At 31.2% G+C, this 20263-nt stretch overlaps 2 protein-coding genes across 2 annotated transcripts; both read left to right on the top strand.

Annotated features, from left to right (window-relative positions):
* Positions 1 to 2172: 2172 nt before the first annotated feature.
* LOC125859364 (probable (S)-N-methylcoclaurine 3'-hydroxylase isozyme 2) lies at positions 2173 to 4250 on the top strand. The gene is made up of 2 exons (XM_049539097.1): positions 2173 to 3201; positions 3345 to 4250. The coding sequence occupies exons 1-2, from the start codon at positions 2341 to 2343 to the stop codon at positions 3939 to 3941; spliced, it is 1458 nt and encodes a 485-aa protein (XP_049395054.1). The 5' UTR covers positions 2173 to 2340; the 3' UTR covers positions 3942 to 4250.
* Positions 4251 to 6234: 1984 nt separating this feature from the next.
* Positions 6235 to 7920, top strand: LOC125858762 (probable (S)-N-methylcoclaurine 3'-hydroxylase isozyme 2). Its single transcript, XM_049538568.1, has 3 exons — positions 6235 to 6244; positions 6528 to 7156; positions 7310 to 7920. Exons 1-3 carry the CDS (start codon positions 6235 to 6237, stop codon positions 7907 to 7909), a joined length of 1239 nt encoding a protein of 412 aa, XP_049394525.1. The 3' UTR covers positions 7910 to 7920.
* Positions 7921 to 20263: the final 12343 nt, after the last annotated feature.

The following is a 20263-nucleotide window of genomic DNA, read 5'->3' as shown; positions in this document are numbered from 1 at the left end:
ACACCAGGATTTCCTTTTAATTTATTTTATTTCCAAAACTAGCCTTCTCCTTTCATGAAAAATTGTGACTTTTATGAATAGTTGTGACTTTTATGAAAAATTGTTACTTTTATGAAGAGTTGCGACTTTTATGAAAAGTTGTGACTTTTATGAATTATTGTGACCTTTTCGAAGGATTGTAACTTTTCCAAAGAGTTGTGACCTTCCAAAGGATTGTAATTTTTCCAAAGAGTTGTGACCTTTCAGATAAGACACAATAAACATTTGTTCACACTATCCTTTGTTGTCTATAAATAGAGGAATTTCCTCTTATTTTAAAACAACGAAAATTTTGAACTTCTTATTCTTCTTCTTTTGGACAGTAAATTTTTTTTTGTGTATTTTGCTCCTGTTGAATGGCACACTGACACCATTGTTTTTGTATCAATACTCTGTTGAATAGAATCTTTCTATCCTGAGCGGTTTTATTCCTTTAAACCTCGGGTACTAGAGGGGAATAATTTCCTTAAAGGGACACTGTGCATTTAGTGGGCTCGATTTTTTCCATTCTGTTTCATTCTATTGTTACAAATCCTTGTATGTTTTTTACAGTCATTAATTTATGCTTATATTATTAATTATTATTTTTGATTACATGCTTTAAAGTTTGTTGTTTATGTTTATGCAAAGTTATTGTTATAAGTATTTGTTAGTACAGATTAAATAACAAACATTAATTAAGTATTCAAGCAAGTTTTCTCTACTAAAATAGTTGAAGGTACAATAAAAGAAGCCCTTACAAATCTCTAATTTCTTCATCAACAACGTCATTCCTTCAAATACAAGGATGCTATTTTGTGTTCTTCAGAAAATTCTCTGACAGTTAATAACTTTGCATGCCCATGTTTTTTGGTTGTTATCTATTTTTACTAAATTTTATCTATGGATATTATGGGTACTCTAAGGATTGAAAGTTGATTGAAGTGTTCGTCAATTTTTTGAGGTATGTTATTTCCAAATATTGGAACTTTTCTGGTTAGAATGATTTGTTATCATCATTGGATATCTCATAGTTTACTCCCTTTAATGTACGTTTTTTCTCGCTATTATGTTCTCTCCTTAAAATTGTATTGATTATTTTTCATTTGGTCTGTATATGATCTCATTTGGACAAAGCTTTCATTCTTTTAATGTTTTTCTTTTTTTCCTTCTCATTCGGCTCTTCAAAATATTTTTTTTGTGAGTTATTACTATTTTCGACAAGATTAATTTGAAGAACATGAAACAAAACCTACTCTAAATAAAAGTAATATCTTAAGCTACAAAAGATACGTGTATTAACATAGATTTGTTGTCCTTCATGTCCCAAGTCATTGTTGAGCGTTTAAGTTATCTAGGTTAGACTCATTTTTAATTTTTTAATGTTCTAGAATATTTCTATAACATGTGTCTAGAATCCAAAATTTTGATCTACTTGTACTTTCATAATGCAACAATTATAGATACATATTTCTGAAAAAGTCGTAAACTTGCATTGATGAAGCATCTAGAAGGGCCTTCAGAGCTGCAGTTTAATGAAGAAAAGGGTCAATAATATTATTTTGCCGTTGTTTCAAATTTGTTTTTCTCCTTCTATAAATTTTGTTAGAGTAACAAAGTAACAATAACGAAAAGTGGTGAAGGTTTGATCTCAAACAAGTAAATTGTTTCTAAAATAATTATTAATGTTATTGTGATGTACATTTTTTAACGGTCTTAACTTATTTGTTACTAATATTGATTATCAAGAACTTTCATATAATTTTTTTTCCATAAGTAACTATAAAATTATCAGATTATATATTTTTCAGGTAGAAAAAATGATGTTTAATCGCTACATAAAAATATCACTCAATTTTAACAAGACAATTATATCATCAAACATATATTATGATAAATTATGTAAAAGATAAAAATCATTAGATATTAAGATATTTTTAATGATTCATTATATATGTACAATTCTTGAGATATGTGATAATGTCAAATCATTTAATTTCTGTTGAAATGTTCTTAAAACCTACTAAAATTTATTTATTTTTTTCTTATAACAGTCAATTATTGAAAATGTTATTCAAAAATTTAGAAAGATTATTTATGCCCGCACAAAACGCGAGTATATTACCTTGTAGTTGATAAAACGGTTGAAATGCATACATACAAACCAAAAGAAGTTGAGAGGGAATATTATAGTAAGCTTTTAATTTCAAATAACCAGGTGCCGTACTGTGGAGATACCTTTTCGTTTCTTAGTGCTTCTTAAGGGAGAAAAAGTCACCAATATTAGGTAGATGAGCAAGGCAAGTTGTGTAAGCTGATTCAATGGAGTATTATACGCTGCCAGCATCCTTTCTTATCTTCATTCCCTTCTTCTTACTCATTCTCAAACAACTCATACCAAAATCTCCAAACCTTCCACCAGGTCCACGACCGTGGCCTCTGCTAGGAAATATTCTCCAGATTGGGAAAAGCCCTCATATTTCCCTTGCACAATTTGCCAAAATTCATGGCCCATTGATTTCTGTCAAGTTGGGAACTCAGCTGGTTGTGGTAGCTTCATCTCCTGATTCTGCAGCTGAAATCCTCAAGACTCAAGATCGTCTGCTATCGGTCCGATCTGTGCCTAAAGTTGCTACATATGAACTCTCTATTATTGATCAACACTCAATTGTCTTTTCCAGTGATTTGAGCAATCACTGGAGGTTCTTGCGGGCATTTTGTCGAACACATTTGTTCTCACCCAAAGCGGTAGAATCACAGGCTGCTCTGAGGGAGAAAAAAGTGTCGGAAATGATAGATTTTCTTAGGTCTAGGAAAGGGGAAACCGTGAAGATTTCTGAAATTATGTTTGCAACCATTTTAAACACGTTAGGGAACCTTTTCTTTTCAAAAGATTTATGTGATTTGGATTATGAAACGAACACCAGCGGGATCAAACATGTTATTAGAAAATTTGTTGAATTGGGAGCTATGCCAAATATATCAGAATTCTATCCTCTATTTGATGCTCTGGATTTGCAGGGATTGAGAAAGCAGACTGAAATATATCAGAATCAATTGATCAACATCTGGAGTGAAATTGTCAAGGAAAAAAGGCAGGCAATTAGTCGTAGTAGCCCGGATTTTTTGGATGTCATGATTGATAGTGGATTCTCGGATTTACAGATCAATATCTTATTGATGGTAATTTCTCAATCCCCTTTGGATCAATTTCATAGAGCTAATATACTCGGGTTGAGCCCTGTTTCAAATAGGAGAATTTGATGTAAATTTTTTATCAAAAATGATTGAGACTGACATGGAACAATCGTGTTCTTCAATTTCAGGAATTAATTTCTGCGGGTTCTGACACCACTACCTCAACAATTGAATGGGCAATGGCAGAATTGCTAAGGAACAAGGGCGCTATGCACAAACTTCAAGCCGAGCTTACGAGTAAGATCGGAGAAAATGATATAATCACAGAATCAATCACTGAACTTCCATATTTGGCTACTTGTGTCAAGGAGACATTGAGGATCCATCCGCCTACTCCCTTCTTGATTCCTCGTCGTGCTCCTGAGACATGTAAGATTATGGATTACACCATCCCAAGGAACTCAAGGTTGTTTGTGAACGTTTGGGCTATAGGGCGCGACTCTAATACATGGGAAGATGCATTATCTTTCAGACCTGAGCGGTTTCTTGACTCCAATGTGGACTTCAGGGGTCAAGATTTTGAGTTCATACCATTTGGTGCTGGGAGAAGAATATGCCCTGGCATACCCTTTGCTAGACAAGAAGTTCACTTGATTTTGGCTAGTTTGATCCATCACTTTGAGTGGTCACTTCCTAATGGTGAGGATCCAATGCAGATAGATATGAAAGAAAAGTTTGGCGTTACTCTACAGAAAGAAAAGTCTCTACTAGTTGTCCCTATATAATACTAGATGGGTCAATGCCCGTGATGGAATGTTTTCCACTCCAAGAAAGTGTAGTGGTCTTCCTCTCCGCTCTAGATACTGATGGTGGAAGCCTGAATTCAGCTGCAAACATGAACGTCACGGGAACTGTCAATATAGGAAAGAATTGATCATCTTGCATAACATAGGAGGAGATTATCTTCAAGTAACTTGTAGTCACCTGCATGGTCATATTATAATCAGTCCTTTACTATGTACTTGGAAGGAAAATAATCTTCTAACATCTGTTAATAAATCTTTTATTTGGAGATGGACTATGTTTTAGCCAAATTGATGTACTACTTTTCAGGATATAGAGAGACTTACATGGTTTGCCATAAATTCTAACCGTTCTTCCAAGGTTACCACAATTCGTCCAACTGTTTGTATCATGAAAAAATGGATTTCATACCTCATAGACCAGCCATGTGCAACCGGGTGGTGGATGGTCATGAGGACTATGCTACAACTTTTAGCAATGTCTTTAACTTTTCCAACAACCCTAAAAGTACTTGAGGATCAATAAATGTAGGTTCATCAAGAAACAACAGAGATAACGTTATAACATCTATAACAGACTATCTTAAATCCTTCGACTGATAGTGGAACTATTTCGAAGGTGTGGATGAAAAATGAAGAAATCAATAAGATTTGTGTTCTCCTTGCTGGTTTCATCATATATTTTTAACCAACAAATAGACGAGCATTTGCAGTCACTGGTGGAAAGTATAAATTTGAACTAACCTTGCCTCTCAGCTCAGCATATTTGACGGCTCCAAAGCCACCTTCTTCAGTCTTATTTGAAATGCTGAAGTCATACGAAAACTCCACAGATTTTTCCACATGTATGCCCAAAACTTGCTGCTGAAGCGTCATCATCAAAGTCAGTGCCTTATACCTTACTGAGAAGAAAGGCTGGTAATAAACTTGTAAACCGAGTAATCACTCCCCCAGCAGGTTAATTACAGAATAAAGAAAAATTGAATAACCTTCGAAAAACATTGAATAAGTATAGAGACATGTAGCGTTTAGATGACCAATACAATAATCCCTTTGATAGTGATTTTATTACTGCCAATATGCTTGCAAAATGTTAATTCATCGGAGAAACCATTAGACACATATGAAAGGAAGCAAGACACCAACCATGAAGTTAAAGTTTAATAGTGAATGAGAGCAAGTAGCTATTCTAAAGAGCATGGTTGAAAGAATCTTCAAAAGAATTTTATTGCGAAAAGCACTTCAACTAGCAGCTTCACTCAGAGGGTAATTATAGCTTGATAAAATAAGTATCCATGGATAAAATAGGATTTACAAATAGAAGATCCGTGACACCAATGACATTTTATAATGCCTATCCTATATTGTAATTTTTTCACTTGTTGTCCATCAACTACACCTTTCAGCCTGATCTTAGGCCCTGACTCACTCTCCATTTACGAACCTTGCAGAGGAACGCGTAGTTTTTTGGGGTATTGGATTTTCCCCAATAATGTTTGTGTTACTCAAGATGACATTCTCGCTAAATCATATGAATATGTAAAATATAGGATTTCCAATTCTAGCAGGAAAGGGAGAGAACATGCAAATACTCAATTTAAAGTGAGTGAACATAATTTCATACTCAATCTTGTAGATACATATAGAGTGGAAATTTGTATTCGATAAAAGTTGTATGTACGGCTTAGAGGGAGATCTTTCATATCTTTCAAGCCACTAGACAAAATAGGTTAAAAGTTCCAAAAATGCTAAACAAACCATAAAAAGCAGACAGAAGAATCTTATAGCTCCAAGTCATATAGTTGTAAAACCTCTGAAAGAGGAAATAAATCCCGGTAATGTCTGTCGAAATCCTGTAGTACTAACAGTTTATTTGTGCATTTTTCTACTTCCATAAATCAAACAACAGAATATTTGAAACAACAGATGCATTACTCTATTTTCAGAAATACTCATGCATGCAATATCATCTTTTTGAGTTTACAAATTTCAATATATTCATACAAGTGTAATCATCTTTTTGCAAAATCTTTACCTAAGCGCATGTCCCTTCATTTGACAAATTAGGAATTTTGAAAGGTTAAAGCAAAAAAAGAAAGAAAAAATATTAATTAAAACGCCAAAAGTACTACCCATAATCACTTAAAGAGGTGTTACCCAATTTTAGTACCAAAAAGACAGAGACAAATATAAGATTTAAATTTCTATCCTTACTGAGTTCACGCATCTATATAAAAAAGTATAACACTACTCTACATGATCTTGGGCAGAGAGCATGGATTCATGTGAACCCAGTGACCCCTCCTGGATTCGCCCCTGCTACATATCTATATTGACTTAATTACTGAAAGTCGCAAGAGTAAAATGTTTAAGCCGGCTATCATAATTCATAGAGTAACAACAGCTTTGGTAGAGCAGTATTAGCTTATATCATTTTCAGAGAAGATTTGCCGCCAAATTGAGAAAGGGATCGTATATTTGGGGCTAAACAAAATAGCAGGCTAACAGTAGAACCAAGGGTTGTGACTTCATAGTTAATGAAATAGGAAAATATATTATGAGATTCAGATTCATCCCCTGATTCCGCAGCTGAAATCCTCAAAACTCAAGATCGTCTTCTCTCAGCCCGGTCTGTGCCTAGCGTGGCTCCATATAAACTCTCTGTTATTGATCAACACTCAATGGTTTGGTCCAGTGATTTGAGCAATCACTGGAAGTTCTTTCAAGCATTTTTTCGGACACATTTGTTCTCACCTAAAGCGGTAGAGTCACAGGCTGCTCTCAGGAAGAAAAAAGTGTCTGAAATGATAGATTTCCTTAGCTCCAGGAAAGGGAAAACTGTGAAAATTTCTGAAATTTTGTTTGGTGCCATTTTAAACACGTTAGGAAACCTTTTCTTTTCAAAAGATTTATGTGATTTGAATTATGAAACGAACACCAGTGGGATCAAACTTGTTATTAGAAAATTGCTAGAGTTGGGGGCAATGCCAAATATATCAGATTTCTATCCTCTATTTGATGCTCTAGATCTGCAAGGATTGAGAAAGCAGACTGAACTATATCAAAATCAATTGTTCAACATCTGGAGTGAAATTGTAAAGGAAAAAAGGCAGGCAATTAGTCTTGGTAGCTCGGACTTTTTGGATGTCATGATTGATAGTGGATTCTCGGATTTACAAATCAATATCTCATTGCTAGTAATTTCTTCATCCCTTTCTATCAATTTCTTAGAACTAATTTACTCTGGTTGAACCATATTTCAAATACACGAATTTCATGAAGTAGATGTAAATTTTTTAATCAAAATTGATTGAGACTCATATGGTACAAATCTTATTCTTCAATTTCAGGAATTAATTGTTGCAGGTTCTGACACCTCTACCTCAACAATTGAATGGGCAATGGCAGAATTGCTAAGAAACAAGGGCGCCATGCACAAACTTCAAGCTGAGCTTACTAGTAAGATCAGAGAAAATGATATAATCAAGGAATCAAACATCAGTGAACTTCCATATTTGGCTGCTTGTGTCAAGAAGACATTGAGGATCCATCCGCCTACTCCCTTCTTGATTCCTCGTCGTGCTCCTGAAACGTGTAAGATTATGGATTACTCCATCCCAAAGAACTCGAGGTTATTTGTGAACGTTTGGGCAATAGGTCGCGACTCTAAAACATGGGAAGATGCATTATCTTTCCGGCCTGAGCGGTGTCTTGACTCCAATGTGGACTTCAGGGGTCAAGATTTTGAGTTCATACCATTTGGTGCAGGGAGGAGAATATGCCCCGGCTTACCCTTTGCTAGACAAGAAGTTCACTTGATTTTAGCTAGTTTGATCCATCATTTTAAGTGGTCACTACCTAATGGTGAGGATCCAATGCAGTTAGATATGAAAGAAAAGTTTGGTGTTACTCTACAGAAAGAAAAGTCTCTACCGGTTGTTCCTATATAATATGTGTATGTTTTTTTCCCTCTCCATATACCATATGTACCTTCACTTACATATTGTTATAGCAATGGTTTGATAGATTGCATTATTTTCTATTGTTACATAATGTCATAAATATAATTTGAATGATAAACATACGAGAAAAGTAGAGTACAAAATAAAGCTATTATAAAAAGGTAGCGTAAAAGATAAAATATGATTATTAGATTAATAATAAGTAAAGATAAAATAAGAAGAAAATATTAAGGTAACTATGTGATTACATCAAATCCATTGATATGCAAAATGAGACTTTTTGTTGTTATCTAACAATGCATTTAATAATACGATGCAATAAATTTAAATAGCAATCAAAACAAGCATTATATTTAAAATAGTACAATACAATACAGCGGGTACCAATCATCCAAACAAGGTATTTTTTTAAATGGAGGGAGTGCAATTAGTCACACGTTATTTAATTAATAATACAAAATATCTAAAGGGTCAATTTCAAATATATACAATAAAGTAATTAGTTTAAAATAAATATAGTCATGCTTTATTTACCTAAAAAATATCGTTAAAAGTAAAAAAAAAAAAGTATACACAAACTATACAATATAGTTTGCAAAGTAAAAAAAAAGTACACATTGACTATACAGTATGACTTACCTATCAAACTATTCATGAAGTATACACTAATTATACATAAAGTTACACTGACTATTCAATCTTGATTAACTCAAAATCACCTCTAAACAATTTCAAATTTTAGATATGAAATTTTCTCAATGTTTTAAGTTTTTTGATATAAAAATTCATTCGAAATAATTCATGTTTACGATAGGTTGAATTTTTTTTTTTATTATAAAAGAAGAAGAATGAAGAAGAAGAACATCAGAAAAAGAATAAGAATAGAAAAGACCAATAAAAGAAGAATGAAGAATAGTATAAGAAGAGCGGTAGAAAAAAAAAGAGTTATTGTATCATTAGTACCAGATTCTGAAGAATGGGATAGACCATGGTGGATGTTGAATATTATTACAAGAAAATTTTCTGTTAAATTAGCCTGGGATTTTGTTAGGCAAGGCAGAGATTCCAATGAACATTTCAAACATATTTGGCTGAAAGGAGTCCCTTACAAAGTGTCATTCTTTATATGGAGTTTGTGAAAGCAAAGGATTCCTATTGGAGAAGTGCTAGTGAAGAACAGAATGTCTGATAATGTGATATGTATTTGTTGTGGACAGGGGGTCTCAGAGTCTATAGAACATTTATTCGTACATTGTAACTTTTCTAGTAGACTATGGGCTATTTTTGCAGCTGCAACAGGGATTGATGGTCCTTTCATTCAATTGAAAGACACAGTACTGAAGTGGTGGAAGGCAGAGGTGACACCCAAGCTTAAATACGTATACAAGACAGTACTTCTGTTCATTTTGTGGCAGATTTGGAAAAGAAGAAACATTATCAAACATGGTGGGAAGATGACACAATCTACTATGACTTTGGAGATTGGGAGAAACTTACACCTATGGCAAGATGTTTACATCCTTGGTTGAAGGACATAACAACTTCTTGGCTTATGCTAGTGAAGTTCATGGAAGATTACACTCTTATTCTAGTTTATAAGGTGGTGAAATGGATTAAGCCTACAATTGGTTTTAAATGTAATTCTGATGGTGCTTTTAAAGGAAATCCAGGGCCTAGTTTTGGAGCCTTTTGCATTAGGGATGTGGAAGGTAACTTTGTATATGTTGAAGTAAAGAGGCTGGAGGAAAATAACAATTTAAAGGCAGAAATCAGTGCTATCAAAATGGGACTGGAATTTTGTATTGCAAAAGAATTGCTTCCTGTTACTCTTGAAACAGATTCCCTTACTATGAAGAAGATGATAGAGGGGGAATGAGAGGCCCATGAAGTGTATCAGAAAAATAAGGCACTTAATGAAGGAAAGAGAGATTGTGGTTGATCACATTTTCAGAGAAGGCAACAAGGTTGCGGATTTTTTAGCTAACCATGTTTTCTATTTTGCAGGTACACAAAGTGTTACATTCTCAACTTTTCAGGAACTACCAAATGAGGTGAAAGCTCTAGTAAGCAGGGGCTGCAAACTTGAGAATCAGAAAAATACAAAAAACAGAAATTATGATAAGAATTCTAATGCACAATAAGGAAACACCAACAGTAGCTTAAGGAAAAGCACAGAGACAAGAAAACATAATGGATAGGATTTACCTGGCCTATGCAGTGGTATTAGTTAATTTCTGGCTCAATCTGCAAGAAAGGGTAAATCTTAGAAATGGAGTTCAAGGATCAGATATCTGCTTAATTGCGAGTTAAGAAGTTGATCGATTCGTACCTGCGTTGCTCAAGCTGTGTTGAAGAGTGTTATTCAATGGGAGTCGCTTCCATGTCATTTAGAGTGTACTGAGTGGAAACGATCCAAACTCAGCCATATATGAATCAATTTCTCTAAAAGGAATACGTTGCTTCTTCGTCCTCCATGGCAGGTGAATCTCAAGCAAGAAGAAGATCAGTTCTACTTTAGTTTTCCCTTTCCTTTTTTGGTTTTCTTGAGTTGGACAGATTGTGAATTATTCTATTTATTTAAAAAAAGAAAGAAGAAGAAAATTGGCCAAATTTTGTACTCCATAAAAGTGTCGAATGACCATTTGCTATTAAAACTATTTTCTGTATAAAAGAATAAATATAATGGACATTTTTGTCTAATTTGCCTTTAGTTAAAACCTACTTTAAGTACTCTTATTTGGTCAAAGTGATCTCGTTACAACTGTTAGCTCGCGTTTGATTATAAATTTTTAAATATTTTTGACAAATTATTTTTGAGTAAAGTTTCACCAAGTGTTTAGCTTAGATATTGGGAAAATATTTGACTTTTTAAGAAAATATTAATTATATTCATAAGTTCTAAAAATTATTTTAAAATATTCATAAGTTTGTATTTCATTTTATAATGCAAATGTTCCGTTAATAGCCGTGACAACGAACATAATTAATATGAATTTAAAAAAAGAGAGGAAGAAAACAAAAGGAAAATATCATTAATTTGTATATAGAAAACTACTATTACTACTTGTAAGTTGTAATTGGAAATGACTTTGGAGAGCAAGCTTGGGCAAAATTTGTATAAAATATGTATATAATGATATAAATTTTGTACAACAAACTAGGAATGAAATTTAGTCCAAAACTAGAAATGATAAGTATTTTAAAAAGGGGAAACTAAGCAAATACCACATAAAATCAAAATAATTACAAATATATATCCCTTTACATTCATACCCACTAACTAATTACACTATATACCTATCAACTAATTTCACTTAACTGATATTAAATTAGTATCAAATAATGTATTGGTATCATTAAAACTGATAATTTCGCTTAACTGAACCAGTATCATATATTGTATTGGTATCATTAAGACTGATAATTTCGCTTAACTGATGTTAAATCAGTATCATATACTGTATTGGTATCATTAAGGTTTCTTATTCAGAAATTACTTATCAGTCAATGATAGTATAAGTGTTTGTATATACCATAAAATATTTATATATACTCTTATAGTATCATTGACTAATGAGTAATTTCTGAACAAGAAACCTTAATGATACCACAACAATATACATATACTCTTATATAATTGATACTAAATCAGTATATATATACTGTATTGGTATCATTAAGGTTTCTTGTTGAGAAATTACTTATTAGTCAATGATACTTGTATGTGTCTAAAGTTTCAATCCTGAAATACAGTAAAGAGGAAAGGAAAATAGAAAGCAAACAATAGTATTTGTATTTGAATTTATGTGAAGGTTACAATCTTTATAAAATATTTAAGAAAATATATGTAATCCCTTGATTCTTCTCTTCACGGATGTTCTTGATTTGATGGAATACTTGCGGCTCAACACTTGGAGCGAATATACTTCTTTGTATGTGGAATACTTGCAGATCATCGCTGAAGAGTAAGGATTCTATATGTATATCTCTGTGTCTCTTTCTGGTCTTACAAAGACCTCTTTATATAGACTTGAGTTAGGGTTTTAAGCGTATTTTGGTCCGAGCAATTTTGGCATGTGGGCTTGAAGAACATGAGTTGTGCTCATCTTGTCAACTTAATGGGCTGACCCAAATGTAATTTGGACTTGATTTAAGTCATATGATTTGGCTTAAATATTAATCCGACTTTGTTAACTAGTAATTTGACTTGGTCAACGTATCACGAATTTAAGATTTAATCCAAATTTAATATGGATTTATCAATAAAACTTCACTGTCTACAATACTATAAGTAGGGGTGTACATAGGTCGGTTTGATTTTGTTTTTCATTAAAAAAACCTAAACCAATTATATCAGTTTATGAAATCTAAAAATCAAATCAAACCACATAAAGTCGGTTTTTTTGGTTTCGGATTTAGTTGGTTCTTTCGATTTTTACAACTATATGGTGTTTGAAAAAGAGATCAAATATATTTTCACTTACCTGTGTGATAAGCTAAACTTAAAAAAATATTAAATGAATATAAATTTTTCGAAAAGACGGTAAAATTCACTTGAGTACAAAATATTTTTTTTGAAATATCAACGCTCATTATGTTAAATTAATAAGATTAAAGGCTACATGCAAACTGAATACAAAACAAAATATTTTCAAAGTAAATTGTTAACTTTGAATTTGAAAAACTATAACAATATAATTGTAACTATACAAAATAAAATATTTACAAATTTTACAAGCCCAAATTTGAAATAAAATATACGAAAAAGGGCCAAAAATACCCTTGTACTATTCGAAAAGGTTTAAAAATATCCTTCATCCACCTATTAGACTAAAAATACCCCTCAGTCAACCTTTTTGGTCCACTATTATCCTTTAAACTAACAACCTTATATTTTTTAATTATTATTATTATTAATTATTACGTGGCATATTTCTATTGAATAAAGTTTAATTCCAACCCACCAAACTTTCTCCTACCCCACCCGACCCATATTGACATCCCTTGACCCAAACCCAAATACAAGATCCATTTAAAAATAAAAAATATTGAATCATCTCTTCTCCCTCTAAACCTAATATCCTATTTTTCTTCTTCCCCTTTTCTTATTAAGCAATTTCAAGATCCATTTGATTTTGCTGCTTTTGATCCTCAACGCCACTCATTTACAAGTAGTTGTATAAATGTGTATGTATGTTGGTGTGTTTTAAAATCTTCAATTATAGCTACGTTGTACTATTACTGTCCATTTATGTAAAGATTGGTACTATATTGATTAATTTAATTTCTAATATGGAATAATAGGGGTCTTAATTTAAGGCGAAATGCCCGCAAAAATGCGATGTAATTAGCCTTTCAAGAAAATAACTTATGATTATAGTGCTTATGTGCCTTATAATTACAATAACTTATGGTTATTTTGGGTGAAATTGATCTTGAAATTGCTTCATAAGAAAAAGGGAAGAAGAAAAATAGGATATTAGGTTTAGGGGGAAAAAAGATGATTCAATTTTTAAAATTTTTAATGGATCTTGTATTTCGGTTTGGGTCAAGGTATGCCAATATGGGTCGGGTAGGGTAGGAGAAAGTTTGGTGGGTTGAAATTAAACTTTATCCAATAGAAAAACGCCATGTAATAATTAATAATAATAATAATTAAAAAATATAAGGTTGTTAGTTTAAAGGATAATAGTGGACCAAAAATGTTGATTGAGTAGTATTTTTAGCCCAATAGGTGGATGAGGGGTATTTTTAAACCTTTTCGAATAGTCATGGGTATTTTTGGCCCTTTTCCGTAAAATATATAAACATTGAAAACTACAAACTAACTAAAAATATATTAACAAAGTAGATTATAAATAATATTTTTTATCTATAAATAAAATAAAATTATATATGTATATATAAAATTTTCCAAGCCCAAATTTGAAATAAAATATATAAACATTGAAAACTATAAACTAACTAAAAATATATTAACAAAGTAGATTATAAATAATATTATTTATCTATAAATAAAATAAAATTATAAATAATACGGTTTGGTTTCGGTTTGACTTTTTTTCTTTTAATACCAAATCAAACCAAGAGTGATCGGTTTTTTTTCAACCGCCAAACCAAACCACAAATCAATTTTTTTCGATTTGATTTGGTTCGTTGGTTCGGTTTGACTTTATGTTTTGACTTGTACACCCCTAACTATAAGAGTATATATATACCATAAGATATTTATGTATATACTCTTATAGTAACATTGACTAATGAGTAATTTCTTAATAAGAAACATTAATGATACCACAACAATATACATATACACTTGTAGTATCATTGACTAATTAGTAATTTCTGAACAAGAAACCGTAATGATACCATTACAATATATATATATACTGATTTAGTATTAAGTTAAGCGAAATTATCAGTCTTAATGATACCTAGTATATGATATTGATATAATATCAGTTAAGCGAAAATTATCAGCCTTAATGATACCAATACAACATATGATACTTATTTAGTATCAGTTAAGCAAAAATTATCAACATTAATATGGGGGTTTGTGCTATAATTATTTATGAGAGAATGGCTATTTGAGGAATTACATTGGGTTTGGGTATGAACTTGTAGTTATTTTAGATTTTATGGTCCATTTATATAGTTTCCCCTTTTTATTAAGAGAAAAGACTCAAATATGTCATTAAACTTTTAGAAAAGACTCATTTATGTCATCCGTTAAAAGTTTGGTTCATCTATGCCATTACCATTTAAGAAAAGATTCATTCATGTCATTTTTTTAACTTCGATTATGCAAAACCTTTTTTTACACAACTTTTAACACTTTCAAATATATTCTTTTTGCTTCTTCTTCCTCAAGAACACATGAAAAACATAAACAACTTCGAAATTTTCAATATCTTCAATTCTTCACGAAATCATCTCAAATTTCGGGTACATCATTAATTTCTTTTTTAAAAATCCAAAATTCTAAATCATTTGTAGAGTTTATAGAATTCACCCGTATTAAAAAATTCCAAAAAAATGAAAATCAGTCCCAAAAATTGTAAAAAATTGCTTTGATTCGTATTTTGTAGTTGTTTTTGACATTAGATCTTTGTTCCCTAGTGTTTGTTGAGCCTATGGTCAAAATTTCAATAATTTGAAGTTGTGGAGAAAATTCTACCATTAAAGAATGTTAAGTTTTGAAACTTTGAAGAAATTTCATGTGAATCTTGTTGAGTTAGGTTGAATTCAAACTCAAAAGATATTGAGTTTTGATATCTAGCTCGGAGGGAAACTACTCTTGAAATTTGAGGTGATTTTGTGAAGAATTAAAGAAGTTTCAAATTTGAGAATTGTTAATGTTCTTATGTGTTCTTGGTGTTTTAAGGAAGATAAAACAAAAGGAGTACATTTGATCCAAAAACTCCGTTTTGCAAAATCGGAATTAAAAAATGGTATGGATGAGTCAAACTTTCAACGGATGACATAAATAAGCCTTTTCTAAAAGTTCAATGACATATTTAAATTTTTTTCCTTTTATAAAATATAAAAGTTTGGGATAATTTTAAATTTCTAAAAATCCCAAATAGAAGTATTCGACCCAAATTCTAGTTTTTTCTACAACTTGAAAAGTTGGAATGTTTGCCAAATATTTTACCAAGTAATGATAAATTATATGACCAAATGCTAAGTCTCATTTTTTTTTTCCATTTCTTTCCAAATATACTTATTGTCAAACCGACCCTTAGTTGTTTTTTCCATTAATATTATGTTGTTATTAGTCATATATTATTTTTGGGAAATGAGAGAGAGTGAAAAAAGAGGCTCACTTTTTGGCAAACTTTCTTTATTTGCCTTTTATTCTAATTATTGCTCCTATCTTCCTTGTCTATTTACAAAAAAATGGTATAAATCTAATAATTAGTACATCTCATGAGTAAATAATAAATTAAGGTTGATAATAAGTATGCATATATATACTACTCCTTTAGTCCATTTTTAATTGTCATGTTTTTCTTTTTTAAAGTCAAACGATCAAAACTTTGACTAATATTTTACTATGTATTTTTTCATCATATTGATATGCAAAAAGTTGCAATTTATAATACTTTTCGTATAATTTTTGAATATCTTAATTTTTTGTTTAAAATATCAAATTAATGTAATCTAATTTCACTTTAAAAATTAGTCAATTTGACTTTCGAAAAGCGCAACATTACAATTAAAAATGGAAAGAGGGAGTAGTTAGTACAAAAATTACACCTAAATAGGAGTAAGTATTAGGAAGTAGGAGTCGGTAAAAAATCTTCAAGTCCTTCATATTTAATCTTGAGTAAGTACTCCCTCCTTTTAATAATTGACTTAACATTCTTCTTATAAAGAAAATATATAAAATAGATTTATTAAATTTAAATTAAATTTATTAATTTTATTTATGAAATCTAGATTTAATCACTAATATTTTATATAGTTATTTAATAAGAATAGTATAAGAAGAAGAAACAATTATATGTTAAACTAAATAAGTAAAAAAATCAATTTTTTAGTAAAAAAAGTCAAATTTTTATGTAACTGTCAAATAAATGAAACAAAAGGAGGTTCACTTTTAGCAAACTTTCTTTATGTGTTTGATTAATTTTTTTTTAAGTGACTTATTACAAGTTAAAAGGCTAAAAATTATAAGTAACATTCAGTTTTTGACTTTTCACCTTTTTGGATACTTTTTCAATATTAAAAAAGAAATTAAAAGTACTTTTTAAGTTATTCAAACACTTTAAAAAGAAAAAAATAAATAAAAAACTAAAAGCCACAAAAAATAAGTCAATTCAAACATCACTTATTTTAATTGTCTTCCTTGCCTATTTATACAATTTAGTATAAACCTAATTTCTTGTAGTGCATCACAGAATGATTAATTAACGTTGATAATAGGTGTGCATACACCTAGTTAGTACTCCCTCTGTCCCGAATTACTTGTCCATTTTAACAAATCAAGAAATAATAAATTCTTTTTACCTATTATATCCTCAATTAAATGACTAATTATTTTGAAAAATGTAGAACTTTTCATCCACTTCATAATTAATAGGGGTAAAATAATAAATTCACTATGTCATTAATTATTTTCTTATTAAGTGTGCCAATTCAAAAATTGATAAGTTATTAGGGACAAATTAAGTAGTTAGTACAAAAAGTACACCTAATTATGAGTTGATTCGAATTTAGTTGGGTTTCAATGTATGCTCCAGATATCGAGAGAAAAACAAAAAAAAGTACTATCTCAGTTCCTTTTTTACTTTTCAGCTCTCGTTTTTCAAAAGTCAAATTATATAAATTTTGATCAATATTATAAGATGTATTTTTTCATCATATTAATATGTGTCTAATTAGTATATTTTATGAATGTTCTAAAATTGTCTCAAAAGGATTTTAGCTTCATTTGAATATTTGGTTATTTAGTTGTTTATATTGTTAAATTAATTAGTTTATAATTAAGTTAATTATTTTATTTTGTTAAGATTAAGAAGCTCGTTAATTAATTAATATCAATTTATCTTGTTTAATTACTAGCCGAATCTATCTTAGCTAAATCTAATTGGCTAAGTTTTTCTAACCCCCCTTTCAACTGACCCCACTCATTTTTTTTACAATTAATAGCAACCCTTTAATACAACAATACAATGATCCAAACATATCCAAAACAATACAATACATACATGTACCAACCGACCCAACAATATATTATAATAATACAACAACATACACTAAACTGACTCCACCCCTTTTTCCCTTTTAATTCCTAACATACAATACATACAATTCCAAACATTCATGCATACGTATAGCAGTAACCAAATGACCCCGCCCACGTTCTCCTTTTTCTTCAGCAGTCAAAAATGTCAAAGTAGCAGCAGCAATTTGGCAGAATCCATGGAAAAGCAAGCGTCTGCCCTCATCAACTCGTTCCAGTCTGCTGCCTTGTCCGATTTTTCTGGAATTTTGGAGAAAATTTCATCCCAGCTGCTCCCTGTTCCTATCCGTTCTTCATTCAAAACGTGAGCCCTGGAATTTCTCATATATATATGTCTCTTCTTCTCTATTTAAAGGGTTGGAAAATTTTGAGAGAAAAAAAATAAAATACACAGAGCTACTTGAGCGAAAAAACAGTAAGAATACAAACAAAACACATTCGAAATCGAAGAGAGATTAGTGCGACTATAGTGTGGTTTCCTTGCTCGTTTCGGTGGTGAAATTATCTTCATAGCTAGCTCGTTTTGCTCAGTTCGCTGCACTTTTAAAGGTAATACTCATCTTTCAATTCAAGCATTTTACCGTAACGTGTTGTCGATTTTTGACTACGTGAAGCTGTCCATATGTTATTATTTGGTTTCGGCTTATGGTTAATTCCAAATCAGTAGTATAGTTCTTTTTTATGTTATGTCTATTCAAGTTATTTTTATTTTTATTCGGTTCCTTCCTCTCTCGTGTCTACTTGTTTTGTTCTGTTCAGTATAATTGTTTGCTTTTGGCTATTAATAAAAGTCGGGGGCTATTTGTTCTCTTTTGTGTTTAGTCCGGAAGGCGACTTGAATATGTATGTGTATGTTGGGAAGCTGGTCATTGTCTGCTATGGTTCTTATTGTTGGCTTGCATAGCATCATGGTGTTTAAGTTCAAAATGTTGTATATTAGTCTTAGTGTGTTCTCATGAGCCAACATTATTGTTTAATGATCAACGTCATATTTCCTCCACCCCTAGTTGAATGAAGGAAACAATACGTCGAGATTTTGAGCTTGTGTCTTGTATTCGTCGCATTTCGTTTTGAATTTCTTCACTCAAATGATTGTTGAGTCTGCTTTGAAGTGTAGGTTTTTTGTCTTCCTTTTTTTTTTCAAATTGCAATGTGTTTTGTTTCTAGCTGTTCTTTTCAAGTGGTTGCCTACTGTTTATTCTCTTCGTTCCTTAAGGTGTTTTATTTTGTAAAGTCCGTGTGCCATTTCCTTGTTCGGTGGTCGGATGATTCTCCAACATAGAACCATACTCTTCAAGTGTAGTATCATGAGTCATATAGTATTAATATGCATCCTTATTTAACATTATTTCAGCACAAAGTACTTTATTAGGAACCATCATTTTGATATATCTATGTGTCTTATTGGAATTATATTTGGTTCCACTGTTTGTATTATTTATTTAGATTCCAATTTATTGCATACTCCTTTAATCTTGAATTAACTTTGATGCCATACCTTAGAGTAATTTTTGGAGGCAGTATTGTGTCAACACAAATTAAATGTTGACCTTGATTCCTTGTTCCTTTCCACTATTTTGAAGAGCATGCATAATGTGGTTTACACATTTAGTTCATTTTTTGTATTTTTTTTTTCTTTTAGTAAAATTTGTTTTCTCCTCTGTTTTTGAACCCGCCCAGTATCCATTTTAATCTTGTGATAGGTAATAGTCTTTATTAAATGCTTATTAGTTTACATCTCGTATGACCTAGGCTCCAAAACTTGACACTTGATCACTACTCGTCACTTATGAAAAAAAAAAATTAAATAAAAAAACTATAAAAAAATAAAAATGAAATAAAAGAATAAAATAAAAATATAATAATAAGTCTTCATTAATTTTCCCTTAAGTTATCGTATGATTGTTGTGCTGTTAACAACACAACGATTGACTAGAGTTATTTTATTTATTTATTATTGTTATTATTTTTCATCATTTTGTTTCCTCCCCAAAAATGCTAATTTTGTTATTTGTTTATCGCTTTGCATGAAATCTGTCTCTGGGTCCTCATGGACTCCTTCCTCCTCTTGCATTTCGAGAGAGTCATAAAGACTCAAACTCCTTCATTCGAGTCAGCCAGCCACTAAAATCGACGAACAGGTCCCGAAAGCGGAAAGGATGTGCAAGAAGTCGGGAATCGAAAGACTGGGCCAAAAGCCCACTTTTGACCGTTTATTTATATTTTAATTGTATTTTGTTTTGGGCATAAGCTCTTGTTATTTAATTTTGTTATTATTCTACTTGAATTTTAGGACAGGTGAAAAATTGGGCCTTAGGCCCCAAAGACAGGATAATTATTTTATTTTAGTTTAGGACAGGTGCAACTTGAATGGGCCTAAGGCCCAAAACGAAAAGGGCCCAGATACCGGCCCAGGTGAACAAAAAAACCGGATTTGGGCCCAAGTCTCTTTCCTATTTATTTTTATTATGTTTATTTATTTGTTAATATTTGTCGTTAGTCTTAAGGTCGAAAATATTCAAATCCTCGGAAGACACTCATTTTGAATTAATTACTTAACTAAATTACTCATCTTTCACTTGACTTAAAAA

The sequence above is a fragment of the Solanum stenotomum genome, chromosome 3, assembly GCF_019186545.1.
Source record: "Solanum stenotomum isolate F172 chromosome 3, ASM1918654v1, whole genome shotgun sequence".
Classification (NCBI taxonomy): domain Eukaryota; kingdom Viridiplantae; phylum Streptophyta; class Magnoliopsida; order Solanales; family Solanaceae; genus Solanum; species Solanum stenotomum.
This window is presented reverse-complemented; position numbering and strand designations above follow the sequence as displayed.

Bases quoted from the DNA above. Each gene is read 5' to 3' on its own strand.
- LOC125859364 (XM_049539097.1), top strand. From the start codon at position 2,341: ATGGAGTATTATACGCTGCCAGCATCCTTTCTTATCTTCATTCCCTTC. The intron at 3,202-3,344 runs GTAATTTCTCAA...CTTCAATTTCAG, and splicing joins AGATCAATATCTTATTGATG to GAATTAATTTCTGCGGGTTC.
- LOC125858762 (XM_049538568.1), top strand. The intron at 7,157-7,309 runs GTAATTTCTTCA...CTTCAATTTCAG, and splicing joins AAATCAATATCTCATTGCTA to GAATTAATTGTTGCAGGTTC.